This window comes from Aedes aegypti, chromosome 1 (genome assembly GCF_002204515.2).
Source record: "Aedes aegypti strain LVP_AGWG chromosome 1, AaegL5.0 Primary Assembly, whole genome shotgun sequence".
Classification (NCBI taxonomy): domain Eukaryota; kingdom Metazoa; phylum Arthropoda; class Insecta; order Diptera; family Culicidae; genus Aedes; species Aedes aegypti.
In genome coordinates, this window is record NC_035107.1 from 101,551,646 (window position 1) to 101,572,936 (window position 21,291).

A 21,291-nucleotide genomic window follows, 5' to 3' on the forward strand; every position below is an offset into this window, starting at 1 on the left:
AACACTTATTTTTATTTCTTCTAAAAATTTGGTAATTTGTTTGTACTCTGTGTAAGACTTTGATTTAGCTATTTCAATTATATCTGTTTTATTGATCAATATCTGGTATTTATTACGAATTCTATTGTATTTTGTGCATTTGAATAGGATATGGGATAGGTCTTCAACAACATTACAAGATTCACATAATGAGGATGGAACTAAACTCCAGCTATGTAGTCTCTCTTTAGTGGCAGTATGTAGTGATCTAATTCTAGAAAGTCTAACAATATCTACTGTGTTAAATGACATTTTGTAAAACCACGGTTTAGTGCTAACAGAATTCATAATTTTAAAATGTTGAATACCTTTCTCTTCTGATATAAATCTATATCTACTATTCCAATCCTCTAAAATTGATTTTTTACAAGCAATTATGGTGTCACCCAATGTCAAACCAAAAGGAAGAATTGATTGTTTATTTAAACTAAGTTTTGCTGCTGTATCCGCACGTTCATTCCCTAAAATACCTATATGACTAGGTATCCACTGAACAATAACTTTGATGATATCTGATTTACATAAAAAATTATAAATTTCGTTTACAATATAATTTTCTAACTGCCTACCATTTAAAATCATTTGACATCCACTTTTAGAATCGGTAAGAATACATATTTTCTTTTCACCCTTCAGATAAGCGTATTTGATAGCTTCCAGTATTCCTATTAGTTCTGCATTAGCTATTGAAAAAAGAGGATTTAATTTATGGCTAACTGATATTAACATTTGAGAATCATAAAAACCACATCCTACACCTTCACTAGTTTTAGTTCCGTCAGTGTAAATTTTATAAAAATCGGAATAATTATCTAAAATAATCTGAGTGGCAATGGATTTTAAAACTTTTTTGTTAGTGTTGTTTTTCGAATTTGTTTTTAAATTAATCTGGATCTCTAACTGATTTGTATCAAAATTTGGAATTGCATTATTCATAGCACAAAGTTGAACTAATAGGAAATTATTTAAGGTAGCATTATTTTCCAGAAAAGTTAAGTGTTTGAAATCTCTGTCTGACGAAATAATTGCTGATAATGTTTCAACCAATGGGCTATTTCTAAAATATAGGGTTTTAGTCGTTTCTTTAAGTGCTAGTATGTTAGCTCTCAAGTCTACGGGTATCTCTCCGGTTTCCGCTAACACAACATGATTAGGAGTTGATTTTAATAATCGCAATGACAACCTGAGACCTATATTTTGGGCAACTTGGAGTCTATTTAAATCTGTTTTACAAGCAGAACCATATATAGAAATACCGTAATCTATGTGAGATCTTACCAATGATTTATTAATTTGAAGCATTACTTGTGGGTGCGCACCACCGTTTTTCTTACTGATCATTTTAAGAACATTTGTTTTTCTCCTGATTTTAAACACTGTTTCTGTAATATGTTTTTTAAAACTTAATTTATGGTCAATCCATATACCAAGATATTTCTGATATGGTTCTGTTTTAATGTTATTATTATCTATTTTAATGTTAAGATTATCTTGAAATTTGTTTGTAAAGCATATTGTAGTTGATTTTTCCGGATTTACTTTTAATTTTAATTTGGATAGAGTAGTTTGAACTTTATCAAGGATGTTGTTCATTTTTGACGTAGCTTCTGAAATATTTCTGGCTATTATTAATATTGCAAAATCATCAGCAAATTGAAAGAATATTACATCATTATCTGCCAATTGATGTATTTCTGCAGTATATAAATTAAATAACAATGGTGATAAAGGGCACCCTTGAGGGAGCCCTTTATTAGTAATAGCTGAAATTTCTATTCCGTTTTGTAAAGTGATAGTGGCTTTCCTTTCTTTAAGATAAAAGTACACCCAGTCTACAAGGTCAGAAGCTATCCCTGTAGAAGCTAATTTCTCTAATAATATACTAATATCTACATTGTCAAAAGCTTTTGACAAATCAAGAAATGTTACAACTGGAATTAAATTATTTCTCTTCGTTTCTTGTATCTTAGATATTAGAAAATTTACGCAATTTACTGCAGATGATCTCTTCTTAAAGCCAAAAGAACATTTAGGAATAATATTTTTGCTCTCTATGTAACTTTCTATTTTCTTTTTGACTAAAATATTAATAGATTTAAGAAAAATTTGAATTAGTGAAATTGGACGATAAGCTAACGGATCTAGCTGTTGTTTTCCTGGTTTATGAATGGGAACTATTTTAATTGTTCGCCAGTCATCAGGCATACTTCTAGTTTTCAATACTTGGTTTAAAATATCAACTATTTTGTTGATAAACAATGGATTTAACTGTTTTAAAATATGATATGAGATATAATCATTACCAGGGGCTGACGAGTCTTTTTTAATTTTTAATATTTTGAGAAAATCTGCCACTGAAATTTGAACTGAAATCGTTGACCTTGTTTTCGGAGTGTATTTAATTGGTTCATCTATTGGTGGAAAGTTTATGTCTATGAATTTTTGTGCCAGTTGTTCATTGTTCATTAAAATAATATTATCCTTTTTCCGGAAACCACCACTAAACATTCTAACCGTATTCCAAAGCATTTTTGATGGCAAGTTAGGAGTAAGTTCATTAATTAGTTCTTTATATGACTTTCTTTTTTCTCTTCTAATTACAGATTTAAGTTTTGCTTTTGCTCTACGAAAATCTAAAAAATTATTAATGGTCAAATTTTTGTAATATTTTTTTAATTTATCATTTTTCTCTTTTAGTAAATTATCAATTTCTGAAGTCCACCATTTCTTTGGGACTTTTTTATATTCAGTTTTATTATATAACGATTGATTTATGCATTCATTCAATTTCTTCTGCAAATCATTTGAATTTTCAATTATATCAACACTAATATCATTAATTAAACTAATGGCTTTTTTCTTGTTAACTACTATTTGTTTATAAGGATTAAATCTTACAGAATCTAATAATTTATAAAAAACCATTTTATGGTTACCAGACAATTCCTCGTCTAAAACTTCCCAATCAATTTTTGCAGCAATTTGTGGTGTAGCAAGGGTTAAATCTATTGCAGATGGTATGGTATTTGGAGGTTTAATCAAAGTCGGAGAACCGTCATTTAATACTAATAAATCACTGTCATCTAGCAGATTGATCAATAATTCACCTCGTGGACAGATGTTATTAGATGAATTCCAAGTCGGGTGATGTGCATTCAGATCACCACCCAAAATAGTGTGGGCTTTTAAATTGTCAATAAATTTCAAAAGTTGCTTCAGAGGATCTTTCAATTGATTATTATTAATTGGTGGGGGTGGAATATAAACAGAAAAAATGATAATAGGTTCAATGGTGTTGAGAATTTTAATGGCTATTACTTCTATAGGATTTAACTCCGGTAATTTAATTTCTGTAAAAGCTAAATCGTTTTTAACTAAAAGACCTACTCCACCATAGCCTTTAGATCTAGTTATTTTAGGAAAATTATATCCATTAAACTTGATATCTTCATCAGGCTTAAGCCATATTTCGGAAAGAATAGCAATATCTACTTTATTTTTTGTTAGGAAGTTTGAGAGAAGCGATCTTGTCTCGTATGGGCGAATGCTGTTAATATTATATTGTAAGATTTGTAAATCTCTTGTAACATTGGCCATTTTTGAAAATTTAAACTGGATGAAGAAATTGAGAATGATTTTTAATTAAAACGGTGTATTCAGGATTGATCCGAGTTCTTCATTAATGTTAATCAAAAGTAAATCGGAATTCCAATCATTCACATCTTTACTTGTTTGTACTTTGATTAAATCTTGTATTTTCTTGATTTTATTAAAAACACCAGAGTTATTCAGTTCAATTATTATTTCGTTTTTCAATTGTTGTTTTAGTTTTTCTATTTCTGTTACTTTATACGGATTTTCCTTGAATTCATGGATTGGTTCTTCAACTATTTCGGGTTGCGGGAAAACATTTTTATGAATTATTGGGTTGGTTTTAATGACTTTGCTAACAGATTGAACTCTTGGAGAAACATTTGAACTGTTTAGGTTAGGTCTCAAGTTAGGTATTGGATTGAGGGGTGGAAATTCGGTTTGGGATTGTAATCTTATCTGTTGAGATCTGTTCGGTCTAGCGTATTGTTTAGAAGCTTCAGAAAAAGTAAGTTTCATCTTAGCCATAGCTGTTCGAATTTGATCTTGTCTGTGTCTTTCTGGACAATTGTAATCGTTTGCGATGTGCTCACCATTACAATGTACACATTTCTTGATTGCCGATTGACAATCCTTATCGCTATGCTCAAGTCCACATAACTTGCATCTGATCTTCGCTTTACATGCTTTGGCCTTGTGGCCATAGCGCCAACAGTTGAAACAGATTCTCAGCGGAAATATGTAAACCTCTACCTTTGCTGGAATACCGTACAGTGTTATTTCTTCTGGAAGTTTTTCGCCTTCAACAAAAATTTTTACCGAATATGTTGAGATCAGTTCTTTATTTATCATTCTTTTAATTCTTTCGATCTTTTGAATCTTCTTGTTAGAGACAATATTTGCCTGAATTTCCTCTTCGGTAATTGACGGTGGAATATTCCTGACAACGCCAATGGTTTGTTTGAACATATTGGGGACATAAACATTGTACTTGAAACAGTCAGCCAAAAGTTTTGAATTAATTAATGCCTCAGCTCGTTTTGGTTTATCGAACGTTACCTTGAACCTGTTTTTGCCTGCAACTGTCAGCGATTTGTAATTCTTAACCTCAATATTATGTAAGATCTTTGCTACTTCCATTACGTGAATCCGTTTACTCTTATTTTGGTCATTTTTGTTCTGTTCATCTTGTAGTTTTGGTTCAATAAAAAAAGTTGTGTAAATTGAATTTTTAATCCAACCGTCATCGTAAACCTTGTCATCTTTAGTTTTATCCTTCCTCTTCCTCCTGTTCACCTGTTGGAATTCCTGTTCATTTTTGTCAATTATTTCAATCTGGGTTTCTGTATTTGTTTTTTTGTAAGCACCTGTGTTTGATTTCATTCTTTTAATTACATTTTTGTCAACTTCTTCATTAGAGTCAGAATCACTAATTCCTGTTCGTTTCAGCTGTATGTTCATTTCCATTTCCTCATTTGCCGAATCGAAAGTGTCTGAATTTTCAATAGGAGGATCATCTCCTCCTCTTGCATCTGCACTATCTGAGTCCTGACTCATTACGGTGGATTCATCGAATCCCACCTCCTAATCGGATGCACTTAACCTAACCTTAAAATAGGAATAAATCTATGAACAGTCTTACAAAAAGTACTTACCTCTAAAAGAAATAAAAAACTAATGGAACTCTTTTACTCTTCACTTAATCTAAATCAATTTAGTTAGAAGCCAATCACTTAATCACTAAAAAAGCTAAAATCAAAAGCACTTTTTTCTCTGTAAGAATTTCTATCAAAAACGTGTCGCGACTTGATGGTCCACCAAGCAAAACTTCGAACTTGCGGTCACAACAGTTCAAGAGAGAATGCAAGAGATGATTGTTAGGCGAGCTTTGTTTGTAGTTGACAGCCGTACACCCACCCTGCAACAGGTGCAGCGGGAACATTCAAAAATGACGTCCATCATTTGGCGAAGGGGAGAGGATGCACGCTAAAAGCAAACTATGGACCGATGCACGAGTTCACTATCTGACGTTTGAGCGGTGCCGTGTTATTTACGTGACCATGGCAACAAGTGAATTCGGCACCGCTCAAACGTCAAATTCGTGATCTCGTGCACTGGTCCATAGGCCAGGAGAAGTGGATGAACTTGTCATTCATTTTTCTGTCAAATCTCATACAAAATCTACTTTTTCTCTGACAGAAATTCACTCTAGGTGAACCACTTCCCCTGGCCTATGTTTAAATACATTAAATGACATCCGGACCAACATTCGGACAACGAATGTTCACCGGATGAACATGAAGTGAATGAAAGCACAACAAAATTGTTCATATTTTATAAACACGGCCCGCAGTAAAAGGTTTTCTTCCCGATGGAAGAATCAGCGTGACGTCATTGTAAATTAGTTCATTGAGTCCGTCTCACACAAAATCAGTGGTGTGTAGTAAAAACGAAAGCCTGAAGCAAAAAATAACCACGGACGATAAACCAAACACAAAAAGTTTTGTATTCACATTACGCAACTAATGAGAGAAACTGAATGTTTGAAAGATTGTTGTCTGTACTTAACGCCAACTGTTAGTATGGACCAGGCATTGAAGACGTGAACGAGCGTAATGAGCATGAACTTTGTGCAATCAAAGCGACCATGTTTCCCGAGCGAACTGTGCCACTCAGTTCGACTCCTGTTAGCGATCGTGATCACTCACTTTTGGGATAAACAATGAGCTCGGATTTTCACTTAGCAACAACAAAGTGTAACACTACACGCAAACAAATTTTGTTGTATAATCTTCCGAATCCATGGTAGAATTAAGAACTGCACCAACGATTTTCAACCGACTACAAAAATCTGTTAAGTTTACTATTGTAGTTTTCACGAATGATTAGACTTTCATGACGAAATTGAGAAGCTGCCAATAATGTACTCATGGTACATTTTCAAACACCATCGACCTTTCATCCTTGATTTTAGTCACTACCAGCTGGTTTTGACACGAAAACACGATCAGCTGGAACATGAGAACAATGACGATGACTGTAAACATTTGAGGACCAGCTGGTGTTGTTGTGTACACAAGACCAGCTGGTGAATCGAGAACAAAGAAAAAATGGTAAACATCGAGCCGGCCGGAGAAAACTATCATGAACATCAGGATAATTGCATGGGCGGCGGTGATCGAAAAGGGGCAGCGAAATCGATGGCGAAATCTGAGAAAGACGAAATTTAGATCACTAAAGTCTAAGTGGTGAAAAAAAATCGCAATATAATCTGGTGAAAATCACTGAACAGTGCAGTAAATTTGACTATGTCTATAGTAGCATCCACTACAAAGCATTGTATTTCAATCCGTGACACCCACCGTACAACACAGTGTGGTCAAAAGTATGATGCTAAACTTCTCAAATCAAGAATGTTTCTAGTCAAAAATACTACAACTCTGGTTAAATCAACAGAAGAAATTTTCTTGTGTAGTGATGTTGACTATGTTTTGGTTGAGTTAACAGATTAATGTAGTCGGTTGAAAATCGTTGGTGCAGTTCTTAATTTTTCCATGGATTCAGTAGTTTCTACAATAAAATTCATTTCAGTGTACCACAAGCCACGATTGCTACGAACTGATTAAAAACAAAGCAAACTAAATGAAACCTAAATGTAACTGAATTTGCAAAAAAAAAAAACGTTTTGTAGGAACTTCAATGTTTAGCTTTCTGCAATGACATTTCAATATTACACACCTCTCATGGACCCGAGTAGGATGAAGTCCATATCTTTCATGAACTGAATTTTGCCATTGACAATCACAATCTATCTCCATATAATTGATGGCATCGACTTATAGATTAAGCGTAAGGAGACGGCTTGTTGGTTGCAAGTGCCATTAGAAAATTCAACTATGTATCAACTATCTTACTTGCGGGTTATCAAATAATGCTTGTCTATAAAAAGCATCCTAATCCTAAATCACCATTTTTCTATGACAGTCAGACTCAGGACTAGCGGGAAGCGGCACCCGATAATAAATGTTCCGATACCTAGTTGAAAACAGTCATTCGTTTTACTATCAGGTCGGCAGAAGTGAGTCACCCGTACAGCGGGTGAAACATGGTGGACTGCCACTTTTTCTAGTTTATTTTTTCCTTTTATTTAATCATCACAACACAACCTTGACAATTTGAAAAACAAGTCTTTTCATTCTTAAAATCTCCCGCCTCCCGTCAACCGACTCCGATATCCGTCTCAAGCAAACTCCATTTGTCCGTCGCTTTTGACCACCCGCATAAAACCAAACCGTAAGAGAACATCATGAAATACGGTATACATTCCAGTTTCAACCATATCTAGAATGGTATTCCCGACCGTATCTGAACCGTTGTGGGTAAAGTTTCGACAACAGCAATAATTGTTTTTAGCAATCTGGCCATACCAACAACAGGTTGTTAAGAATGTTTACCATTTCAAATTAGGATTTTTCTCATGTAAATTTTGCATGTTGACTGTAATAGTAATGTATCTCGTGAGGTTAAGAAATATAATACTTGAAAATAGTATGGTTCGCATAAGGTCGGTAAGGTGAAAATTGAAATTGGTTTGAAATCTACTAAGAGTCCTAGAAAGTTTGATCAAATTTTCGTTTTAGTAAATAATACGACATAGAGTGCAGAGCTATTTGGGAACTTCTCTCTCAGGTCAGACGAAATCAGAATAAAAAACGTTATTTAGCCGTAAACCAACGGCCTAAACTTGAGCGTTTGGTACCAGTGATTTTTTCATGTGACGAAAAGTTTCTTCTGACTGTAGGGGAAATCGTACCCACGCTTCGTGGCACAAAATGCCTAAACGCCTGACTCCACTAACCACACCCCGGTCAACCAGTCAGTGATTTTCGATAGCGATCGATATAGATTCGTTTTGAACCGTTAGCGATCGCCATCGTTGGTTAAAGATCTATAAAGAATTATAAAGACTGCTTGGTCGGGACGGCTACAAAGCCCACGTCATTGGGTGATATGAATAAAAAACTTTGAACTTTACTACATGTAGCATCTACTCAAAAACAAAATCCACAAAATTTACTACACTTTTGGTATGAATAAAAAACTTTTCGAACATGTAGTACTTCACTGAAACAAGCGTTGCAGTAATGAGAAACATGAATGTGTTTTTAAATTTACTATTCCAACCACGATTGAGCTATCATGAACGCTTTTTATTTGCGTTTTGTTCTCTCTCAATCCAACCGCATCCGATAGCCGAGCGGCTAGCGTTCGCGCTTGACAATCGCCAGATCCTCGGTTCGATTCTGGTCTGCTGCAAGTTTTTAACCATGATATAGTAAATTTTACTATACAAATGGTGCCATGGTAAAATAGAAGGCACAAAATGTTCTAAATAAATGCGAATTTAGTCTGCACAAATCAAGTGGCGCTGTGTATTTAATTTAACCCTCTGATATAGTATTTTCAACCGCAACGCTGTTCTCAGTGTTACTACTTTCGAACATGAGCAGTGACTGAAGCTGCACGTTAAGAAATTTCCATTCAGAGTGCAGAGTGATTCTGCACGTAAAGAATAATCTATTCAGAGTGACGCTTAAAATTAATACAATCATGCATATGAAGAAAATGTATGGAATCTAATCGATTACGCGACAATTTGCACAAATCATGAAGGTGCTGTTATTTGACAAGATTTGTAGTGTAATTTTGCGATTCTCTCTATGTCTATGATTTTATGATGATGGTACATCAAAGAATTTTCTGGGTGGTTTTCGGCCTTCGCCAACGCCGATGATTTTTTAAATACTAGCTTAACATTTATGAAGAGATCTTGAGATTACAGTTATCAAATTTGGAACCACATATTTTCTAGCACCAGTACTGAGATTCTGGTGAAATTGCGGTAGAATTTTGATGCTCCCCGTATGTTTTCTTAACAGCATGTTGAATTCCGATGTTCTAAGTGTTTCTGTGATATTCTCGTTATTTTGGTGGGGTTTCTGATAGTATCCTTGGAATGTTTAGAACTTAGAATGTAGAGATTTTTATGAGAATTGTAGTGATTCCATTGGTAGTCGTTAGAATTCAATGAGGATCTCCCCTAAACACCAGGGTTCCCTTTGAAATTATTAAAATTCTTAACGATTTAACAAAAAATTCCATTGAAATCTATAAAATATTTACCGACATTCAAAACGTTTATATTAAAGCTTTACTTTGAAATTCCAAAGGAACTGGAGATCAACGGAATCTTAAAGGTGTTTACAATAATTACAAAGATTGATTTTCGGAATTACAAATATTCACACAATAATTCGCATACCGTCTCAAAGATACCCACAGAATTCCAAGAGATTAATATTCGGAATCCCATTCCCACCCCAATTCTAGAGTTTTTACCAGATTCCTGATATTTCCGCAATATTCCTAGAATGGTATTTAAATTTTCAGAATTATCATAAAAAATCCGACATCCCTATCGGAATCTCAAAGTTCCTACAGGAATTCCGGAATTCAAAAGGAAATCTGAGATGTCAGAATATACACGTAAAATTCCTAAAATTCCTAGAAAATAACATGATTATCGTAATGCCAGAATTCACACGGATATTACAAATTGCTACTGCCGGTAATCTTACCGGAATCTCAGAATTGGGTCCTAAAATTTATAATGAAATCTTGTTTTTATTTAATAACACAAAAAAGCATGTTACTGTAATTACTTTAGCAATTTTTCCCGCTCAAATAATGGCTATATCATGTTTAAACTTTAATTTAAAAATTTGGTCCATAAATGAACCTTGACACTTTTGATCATGTTTGACTTTCGCTTAATCGACAAAAACACCACAGGGGTTTTAGTTCGACCACTGGGGTTGTTCCTATCTGACATTTCGTAAGGCACACGGAAAACAAAATACATCCAAGATTTGAGTTTAAGCCAAAGGGTGTGACAAAATCTAATAAAAATGTTTTTGGGCTTAAACCAACGGAAAACATTAGAAAATTGAGTAAACATGTGTTTTTGGCCTAAACTTAAGCATTTGGCACTAAAATTGGGACAGGGCTTTAGGACCCAATTGGCGGAGCGAAAGTTTTCGTAACCTCAGAATTCCTTTGCAAAACTCAAAATACCTTCCGATATATCAAAACTCATATCGTTTTCCCATGATTTTTACTCAAAAGTAAATTATTCCATTCAATTCCGCAAACTCAAAGCATATGTAGCAACCTCTGAAGCTAACTACCAGTAGCTTTGTAGTAAATGCTACCTTTATTCATAGCAATGCGTTGTTTGTAGTATGTTCGAAAGGTGTAGAAAGGAAAATGACACAACCATGTTCCACTCGTGTTCCACATATAGCGTTTACTACCGAGAATGTAGTAAACTCAACTTTACTACATTTTATTCATACGGCCCATTGACTAAGCATAAAATTTTCGGACATGTTGCCAAAATCGAACAGCCGCTGTATGTTCACTGTGGTTTACGAAAGTGAGTCAACGAACGTTAGCGTGCAATGCACTTTTCGACGATCAGCTGTCAGCTAATGCACCACTACGAAAGAGAGAGCCACAACAAACTGGAGTAATAATGTGCAGCCGAGTAGAGCCCGCCACCGCAACATGAATGAACGTGACATTAGTAGTGCGCTGTAGTGCGTAATTCCGTAGAAATTGATGTGGTCCTTTAAAATTTAAATGCCTTTTGTCGTCTTTCGTCGATTTTTGTCTAAATTTTTTAAACTAATGCGACACGACAATGTCGGAACAGCAGTGCATATCGAAACATGTCAAGTTCAGTGAAATAAGTGCCGTCCTGGAGAAACTCAAGGCAGCCGGACCATCGTCGTCCAACAAGAAGGACGAAATCCTGCGGCGCTACTTTGAATCGTTCGAACAGTTTCGACGGGAATATCGCCAGAAGTATGGAGACAATTCGGTAAGGGTGTTTTTTTTTTGGCTCAGGCCTGCCCAACGTACGGCCCGCGAAGAGTTTGAAGGCTTCTCTAATATCTGGCCCATTGGTTGCTCGATCAATAGCTTTAATTTCAAATTTGTTGATCCTTTTCATCATGATTAAGAAAAGTGAAACCTAATTACTAGAATTCTTCAAAAACATTCGCTAGCCTCTCCCTTAAAGTTTTAATTATCGTTTAAATTGTGTACCCACAATTTCTAGAAAGATTAGCGATCTGGGCGAAACTGACAAAATGTACACAATTCAAGCTCGTTATAACGACAAGTTTATAACGACAAAAGCTCTCTATAGCGACATTTTTCGGTCCCATGAAAACCATTTCGATGTCAACCATTCTCTATGACGACTTTTCTCTATTGCGACGGTCCCTTGCGATGTCGTTATAACGCGCTTCGACTGTAAAAGGATTACAAGAACAATTTCTCAGACAAAGCTTTTGATAGAAAACTAATATAATAAAAGATCTTTCGTACAACACATACACTAATGGTGGCGCGAGAATTGGGTAGGACATGTACTACGCAAAAGAATGTGTGGGATATAGTCATAGGATTTCGCTACCCATGATTTGATATGACCTTTAAGCAAGAATAATTCGTCAATTATTGACGAAATATCTGTTGAACTATCGAATCCAGCTTGAAATCCAAATTTGATAAAGTGCCACAACTTTGAAGGCACTTACCTGGCGAAGAAGGACCAAACGACAGTGTAATTTATTTTTTGGCTTTATGCATATGCATAAAGTTTAATAAGAAGATCGACTTCGTACGTTTATTATTTCTGCAGATTAGTGCCTTTGAAATCTTGAGTCAATTCATAAACCAACCATTGAGACAGCCAGGTATGATTCCGATATGTTACAATTTATTTTGTTCATACAAGACAATGAATTTTGATCTTTTTAGGGTCGATTTCTTCACCTTCACTTAATCCGTAAACCACGTTTACCCATATAGTTAAACTAGCTTTAAGGCCTAAGCGGTGGTGAAGAAATTGACCTTTATACAAATAAACGTTAGAACAAACTGTTTATATAAATTTAAACAAATATACTCAGTAAATCAAAGTTTTAGTTTCCAACGGAATTTAAGTACATACCTTGTTCATGTTTACAATACATATAAAGAAGGTGTTGACAATGAAGGTATACGGAGTCTGTAGAAGATTTTTTTTTGCAAATATATGAAACTCTGAACTGTTGATCTGTTCAGATCGTTCGGATAGGCGTCGCAATAGAGTAACAGGATTAAAATTGAGGCTAAGTAGTCCATCATTTGTTTCTACAGCCATGTTGACTTTCCAGCTCACAACTTCAAAGTACAGGTCGGACTCGATTATCCGGAGTATCGATTTTTTTTTGCACTCCAGATAATCGAATTTCAACTTTAATTATCGCAAAAGGATTTAGTGATTTTTTTTTTAAATTAATATAAGTTAGGGTACCATATTCCGCTCGCTTAAGCCAAATTGAATTTTATAAAAATGGATTCCTAGTTTTTTTTTAGAAACTACAATCGACTCTCCACATCTCGATGTTCTGTATCTCGATATCTCTCCCTATGTCGATGATTTCTTAGGTCCCTTCATTCTGCATACAATTTCTCTCTCCTTATCTCGATATCTCCGTATCTTGATGTGTGCCTGTTGACTTTTCGTTCCCAATTTTCTCTCTGTTTGTCGATATGACCAATATCGAAGGTTACTAGACCAAATTTTTGGGGTTCAAAACAAATTAGGAACGCGGAATGACGTCTGATTGTTTATTATTTTCTTGACAACGGAGTATTTTTCAATCTAGTATTCAATAAAAAAAATATGTTCTTTGTCTCGATCTCTCCCTATCTCGATGGTCCCTTCGATATCGAGATGTAGAGAGGCGACTGTACTCAGAGTTCTTTCAGAACCCAACCTATTCCGGAGAGTCCTTCCCAGGATGCTAAAAAAAATCCTGCCCTGGACTTTTTGAGAAAGCTGTCCTAGATTTTGCGAGAAGTTGCCTATGATTGAAAGAGAATCATGCGCAGGATTTTGAGAAAATTGTTTATAGCATTATGTCAAAATGTTATGCAAGATTTGTTTCGAAAAATTCCTTGACAATTTGTGAAATTTCGGTCTAGTCTTCTTCTTTTCTGGCGTTACGTCCCCACTGGGACAGAGCCTGCTTCTCAGCTTAGAGTTCTTATAAGCACTTCCACAGTTATTAACTGAGAGCTTACTATGCCAATGACCATTTTTGCATGCGTATATCGTGTGGCAGGTACGAAGTTACTCTATGCCCTGGGAAGTCGAGAAAATTTCCAACCCGAAAAGATCCTTGACCGGTGGGATTCGAACCCACGACCCTCAGCGTGGTCTTGCTGAATAGCTGCGCGTTTACCGCTACGGCTATTTGGGCCCCTATAATTTCTATAACTATATTTCGGTCTAGTATTATATGTGAATCCTGCTCAGTATTGTAGTATTTGCACCATCAAAGATATTGTCAAGGATTCAAGGTGCACAAGGTTACCAGAAAATTTATGTCAATGATTTAGTGAGAATTATACCAAAGATATTTTGAGAAATCTTTCTAATACTATAGATCAGCGGTTTTCATATCGTGCTCCGCGAAAGTTTTTCAAATTTGAACACTGATGATTTCTTTCTGCTTCCAGAATACCAGCATATTTCATATCCTGCGGTTGCTGCTTCCAGCCGCCGATCGGGAGCGGGATTCCTACGGCATCCGGGTAAAAACTCTGCGAGACCTGTACATCAAGATACTGGGTATCAGCGAAACGAGCATCGAGGCCCGCAAATTATCCGGGTTTGACGAATCCGGCACCGGTAGCAATGGGAGCAGCGGCGATTTTGCCGATCGCATTTTCACGTTGATGCGCGGACGTTGCCCGGAGGAGTGCCACATGACCGTTTGGGACGTCAACCAGCACCTGGATGCCATGGGGCAGCACTACCAGAATGGACGCCGCAGCAAAACGCAGGACGAGCTCATACAGATGGTGCACGGCATGACGCAGCTGGATCAGAAGTGGCTGATCCGGATTATACTGAAGAATCTGCGGCTGGGGATGAGCCAGACGAAGCTGCTGGGTCTGTATCATCCCAAGGCGGGGGCTTTGTTCGATAGGTTCAGTCATCTGTCTAAGGTTTGCGAGGCGGTCGAGAGTGGCGAAGGTTTGGAAGAAGTCGGGGAACCTGGCGTGGGAATGGCTGTTCGGTTATTCAATCCTGTAAAACCCATGCTGTGCCAAAGAGTAGATCTCAAGCTGGTGGATGGCATGCTGAAGAAGGACGAATTCTGGCTGGAAACTAAAATGGACGGCGAGAGGTTCCAAATTCATAAAGAAGGACAGGTATATAAATACTTCTCCAGGAACAGCTATGAGTATAGTCATGTTTTTGGAGAGAACGCAAACCAACCTGGAGCCACGTTGACTCCGTATTTGTCGAATCTGTTGGCTATGACTGTTCAAAGCGTGATACTGGATGGAGAAATGATGGTGTTCGACAAAAGTGAGCTAATCTATCGAGATAAAAGCGAGAACACTGATGTCAAGGCAATCAAAGCGAGTAATGCTGAGTTGAGACCATGCTTCTGCGTCTACGATGTGCTGTTCTTGAATGGGAAATGCTTGATAATGGTGCCTTATGCGGAAAGATTTCGATTGTTGAAGACAATCATCAAAGAGAAAGTGGGATTTGTAGCGATTTGTCATCGAATCAAAGTTAAGAATAGTGAACATCTCGTGGAATTGCTAAACCAGGCCATAGATGCCCACCAGGAAGGTGTCGTTATCAAGAAAGAGAACTCGGTTTATAGTCCAAACGAGCGAAATGCCGGATGGTACAAAATTAAACCAGACTACATCGATAACATGGTTTCTGATTTCGACCTACTGATCATAGGTGGTTTCTACAATTTCAAACGAACGTTCATCAACACTTTTCTCGTCGGAGTCATGGATGATCGCGATAGGGAAAACCCGGTCTTCCTGGCAGTCACCAAGGTCGGCATAGGGCTCTCGAATGACCAATGGAAGCAGCTGAACAGCTCACTTCGACAGCACTGGCAAGAGGTCGTAGCTAGAAAAGAAGGTCGTACAAGAGTCACCGAAGAACCGCCAGAACTACGATGGGGTCAAACCCCACCGGACGTATGGATCCATCCCAAGCATTCCATTGTGCTGCAATTGAAGGGCTCCGAACTGGTTCAAACTTCGTCCTTCGCAACGACTTACACCATCAGGTTCCCTCGCATTACGGCCATTCGGAGCGATAAGACCTATACCGATGTAACGAGCAAGGACGAGTATGATCAACTCTGTGCAGCCAACACCAAGGTAGCAAAACTTGCCAAACGACACGTGACTGTCGACGACCTTGTTCCAGATCCTCAGAATTCCTCAAATCTACCGGGTAGGAAACGGAAGAAAACATCTCCACTGCAAAGAACTCGTTCAACCAGACTTCATCTGAGCGTCAACCACATCGATGAATCAACAGTGGACCTCATCGACAACGTCTGCTCAGGGTTGGATTTCTGCATTCTGAGCACTTCCAAGGGACAACCTTCAACAGCTGATCTGGAGAAAATTATACGTCGCCACGGGGGCAGAATTGTTAAAAACCCCGGCCCAAAAACGTACCTAACAATCGCCGGGGACCGCACATTTCTGGTGAACCGAATCATCGACAGTCAAGTGTACAACGTGGCCACCGTTGATTGGCTGATGCGTGCCCTGGGTGGTTCAGAAAAGAAAGAAAAACTTTTAACGTTGAAGCCCAACGACATGCTGGCCACCACCGCGACCTTACGTGAAGAGTTGTCCGACAATTTCGACCGATACGGAGACTCACTAACAATCAAGATATCGAGTGTGGACGAAATGCGAGCACTGCTGAAGCAGATGACCCTAGACAAGGAGCAATTATCAGTCGAGGAGCTACAAAAAGGCCACTTGGAAATTCTTGGCAAACGTTCCGGTTTTCGGATATTTCAAGGGCTTGTTGGGCAATTGTATCAGGAAAACTTGAAAACGGACATCGAACTGTACAGGGCCAAGTTTCGGATGTTGAAGTTCGTTCGAAACGGTGGCCAGTGGCTTACCGAACCGCACTCGAGAGGAATAACGACCGTGTTGGTGGCACAGAATGATGATTTAGATCGGTCGCACTTGCAGCAGTGGATGGATAATTTTGCCGAGCAAAACCGTGCTGCTGATGTACTGCGAATCGATTGGATTGAAAGTAGTCTGTGTGAGAAACGTACTTGTGATAAACAGTTGTTTAGAGTTTTATAAATATGTGAGAGTTTTGATGTTTTATATCTTGATCAGTATCTATTAGAATATATTGAGTGTTATTGTATAAAATCGTTTCAATCGAATGACATCAAATATACGTTTACTTTACTTAGTCGTATCTCTTTCTTTCGAACATATTGTCCAGACTCAAGCCAGTGATACCATACGTACTATTTGGAATGAATTTCCGTGCTGTGATACGCTGAGATCTTCTTCTTCTTGTTGTTTGAGGAAATTGTTAGAAAAAAATATCCTATCGCGACTCGACCACTGGGTCGAATCAAACAATATGCTTTCCAGTACTCAATTTGGCTTTCGCAAGGGTAAAGGAACAAACGATTGTCTAGCGCTGCTTTCATCGGATATTAAACTAGCCTTTGCGGACAAGGAGCAATTGGCTTCAGTCTTCTTAGATATCATGGGCGCTTTTGATTCAGTTTCCATAGAAAAATTGTCAGAAAGCCTGCACAATAGTGGACTACCTGGAATATTGAATAATTTCTTGTACAATTTGTTGTCAGAAAAACACATGAGCTCCACTCTCGGTCAAATGACAACTTCCAGAATTAGCTATATGGGTCTTCCCCAAGGCTCATGTCTGAGTCCCTTGCTTTATAATTTTTATGTTAAAGATATTGACAACTGTTTGGAAGAACCATGCACGCTTAGACAACTTGCAGATGATGCTGTGGTCTCTATGAAGGTCCCACGAGTGGAAATCTTGCAAAGAATATGATAATCTATTTACTTGGGCTAGAAATTTTGGGATCGAATCTGCGCCGCAAAAAACTCAACAGTTTGGATTTTCTAGGAAGCGGAATCCAGCCCAACTAAAGCTTAAGCTATTGAGAACAGACATCGACCAGTCTTTGACTTGACGAACCCATATTAGGTATTTAACGGAAGCATCGGATTCCTTTGCGGTCTTCGGCAATGTTGTTCATCTTAGAAATACCTACCGAGATCTGTGTTCAGAATTTTTATAGAGGTCAATGGGCGACCTCTGGCGATTTTTCTTTGCAAAAGTAAGTTTTCCCATAGTAAATCTCATACAAACTTTGAACGGCTGGCGCTAAAATATAGTTTCTCCAATCGAGCTGAAATTTTGCACAGTTGGTATGGGACCTAAATGTAATTCAAAAAGAGGACTGGAGCGAGAATCTATATTTTTCATATAACCGTGTCCCAGGCTAGTGTACACTACGCCGTCCCTTATTTTTCAAAAAGCGAAATGTTATAAGTTCGTCATTGTAAAGTGCTCGTTCTGGTAAGAAAAAAATCAAATAAAAGTTTGAAGTCCGTACGTGGACGCTAAGTGGTCCCCCAACGACCCTAAAAGTATTAGGTGTAGATGACCCCCGTGCGCCAAGCCCAGCTCGCTGCTCTAGTGTACGCAACATGAGTACGAAAAGCCATTAGTAACAAATTGGTAATCAGCATAGAATTTTAAGTAAAATAATATTTTATACTGTGGATATCTTCACAACACTGCACGCTGACATAAAGTTCAGAACTACAAAAGGATCGTTTAAATATTACGTTAAGCAACAGGGGGAGGGAGAGGTTCTTCCGTAGTGTTACGGTCCATACAAAAATTTAAAATTTTTCATACAAAAGCTGTTACGTGGGCGAGGGAGGGGGTCTAAAATTGGCAAATTTTGCGTCACGTAATATTTGAATCATTCATAAAGAAAACAAATTTCTATATACACTCAAAATAATCCAAACGTCATTGTGACGTGAAAACATACGTGATTTTTTTCCATCGCACTTTTCACGTAGCTCTTACGGGAATCATAGGTAGCCCAGAATGAACGCATGAACTTTTGAACTTCGTCCATTCCACCGGCGCTACACGTAAGAGCTACGTGGATTTCGGTAGCCTTTACGAAGCGTTTCAATAGGACCTAGATGGTTTTGCATTAAATTAACTAGAATAAAGACCAACCTTATCTCTACTAGGCTTTGGAAGAAAACTAATTCGCAATTGGAAAATGTAAACAAAACTAAAAGATTGTGATATTTTTATATTCAATCTGAGCATTGTGAATCTTGTTTCCCAAATGTAGTGAGTTTGTTCTGTTTTGTTGCTGCCTTCGCGTGCTATAATTGATAGAGGTTATAAATCAGGTATAAAATATGAAGAAATGCAGGGATTCTTCGGTATTCAAAGCATTTTTACCCTGAAATCAATCTTACACATAGTTTAAAGTTCAGCAACTTCTGAAGTTCTTCAAAAGTCAAGCGGGCGCCATCTTAGGATTTGAGCTCAACACCGAATGTACGTACAATATGCAGATGTCAAAATGAACTTAGGCACCTACGTGAATTTCACGTAAGTGCGATAGGTAACCTCAGTAACAATTACCGAACAATTACGAACTTATAACATTTCGCATTTTCGAAAAATAAGGGACGGCCTAGTGTACACTTCACCAATGACCAGGAATGCCAAGCCAATTTTTAAAAAATCTGGAAAATTTTGGAAATTGTCTGGAAAAGTCTGGATCTCTAATGTCGTATTTGGAGAACCTTACAAATTATTTACAAAACCTTACAAATTCATCTCAAAATTTATCTGGATCTTCCAGATTTTTGTAAAATGGAGCCTCAAAAATCTGGAATATTCCAGACAAATCTGGAAGGTTGGCATTGTTGCCAATGACAATTCCTCTGTTGAATATCCATGAAACAAGCTATTCATGGAATCCCAGATCAACTTCGATGTATAACGATTCCACGTATTTTCTACGCAAAGTATCAGAATGTCGATTCCTACAGGAGATATTTCACTGACGAGTCCCGCATCAATGGATCCACTGGCTTCGGTGTCTTCAATGAAAACTCTTCCGCCTTCCGAAAACTTCAGGAACCTTGCAAGGTTTGCGTTGTTGAGCTGGCAGCAATCAACTCCGCATTGGGGATGATCTCAAACATGCCCGCAGACCACTTCTTCATCTTTTTGGATAGCCTCAGTTCTATTGAGGCACTCCGATCGATGAAACATGTTAAGCATGCATCTTACTTTCTTACAAAAATAAGAGAGCAGATGTGTGCACTGGTCGAAAGATCATATAAGATTACCTTTGTATGGGTCCCCTCACATTGCTTAATTTAGGGCATTGAGAAGGCGGACTCTCTCGCAAAGGTGGGCGCTGAGGAAGGTGAAATTTATGATAGATGAAATTCACACGATGTATTTTTTTTTATTAAGTTCGTCAAAGTTGTCTTCACGGTTGGCAAAGCGATTGGCTAAATGGCGGATGGTGGTTACATTCCATATTTCCTAAAGTTTCCTTGCGAGCGTAGTGGAAAGGTTTATATGTAAGTCGAGATTTCATTCGAGATTAACCTCGCGCTAAGTAGTAGTTTGGAAATGCCCGGATAAGGACGCCTCCAGAGCGCAACTTTTGGATACCCTTGCGGCCCGTGGTAGACAACCCTATGTTCCTGTTAGAGATGTGTTGAGCACCCGCGATCTCACATATATGGTCGCAATTTACGATTTTCTTCGCTTGTCCAGTATAAAGGTTTCATTCTCTTGTGTTCTCTTCTCCAGTTTTTTTTTCTGTGTTTTGTCCCCTTTATGTTGGATTGAGAACCCTGGCCATCCGACAGACGAATACCGCCAAGAAATTGGTACCAACGCCACTACACGTTAATCGAGCTACCACGATATACCTCCCGGATGAGCTGCACAGAACCCTAAACCCAATCCTTACCATGTCCTTCCTTTCAAAAATCGTGACCATTACCCTCGACTTGCCACGAGTATCCTGGCTCCATCCCATACTAATCTTGGTACAAAAAAGTGAATGATTTGTAAACAATACAAAAAATGAATTTCGGCTCCGTAAAGCGTTAAACGCGATTGAGCCTCAAATAAATGAACTAGTTAAAAAAAAAGATGCATCCGAAACAAGAAGAGCTATGCCAGCAAATCTTGGGCGAAGTAATCGATAATCCTGGTCAGTCGCACAGATGGATCGGTAAAAGGCTTGGAATCCACCATTACACCATGTCCCGCTTTGCTAAGATGTTGTAGGAGACGAAGACCATCGAACGACGCGCTGTAAGCGGCCGAAACCCGAAAACGAAACACCCAGAGAAGGAACGGAGGATAAAGCAGTACTTTCAGAATAACCCGAACCTTTCCATCCGAGACGTGGTCTAAAAGGTCAATTGGTCGAAGTGGTTCGTCCAGCAGACCATGAAGTGGGCTGGGCTACGTGTTTTAAAGGTCAGGAAGGCGTCAAATGGGACGGACAAGCAAACCACGGTGGCCAAATTGCGTGCGCGGAAGCTGTACCGTGAGTGGCTGGTCAAGCCAGGCTACATCAAGGCGGACACCAAACAAATCCCTGGCCTCGACCA

At 37.9% G+C, this 21,291-nt stretch overlaps 1 protein-coding gene across 1 annotated transcript; it reads left to right on the plus strand.

The window, feature by feature from the left end:
* Positions 1-11,213: 11,213 nt before the first annotated feature.
* On the plus strand, positions 11,214-16,964 carry LOC23687785 (DNA ligase 4). Its single transcript, XM_021843934.1, has 2 exons — positions 11,214-11,572; positions 14,269-16,964. The coding sequence occupies exons 1-2, from the start codon at positions 11,393-11,395 to the stop codon at positions 16,912-16,914; spliced, it is 2,826 nt and encodes a 941-aa protein (XP_021699626.1). The 5' UTR covers positions 11,214-11,392; the 3' UTR covers positions 16,915-16,964.
* Positions 16,965-21,291: the final 4,327 nt, after the last annotated feature.

Bases quoted from the DNA above. Each gene is read 5' to 3' on its own strand.
- LOC23687785 (XM_021843934.1), top strand. From the start codon at position 11,393: ATGTCGGAACAGCAGTGCATATCGAAACATGTCAAGTTCAGTGAAATA. The intron at 11,573-14,268 runs GTAAGGGTGTTT...TTCTGCTTCCAG, and splicing joins AGAAGTATGGAGACAATTCG to AATACCAGCATATTTCATAT.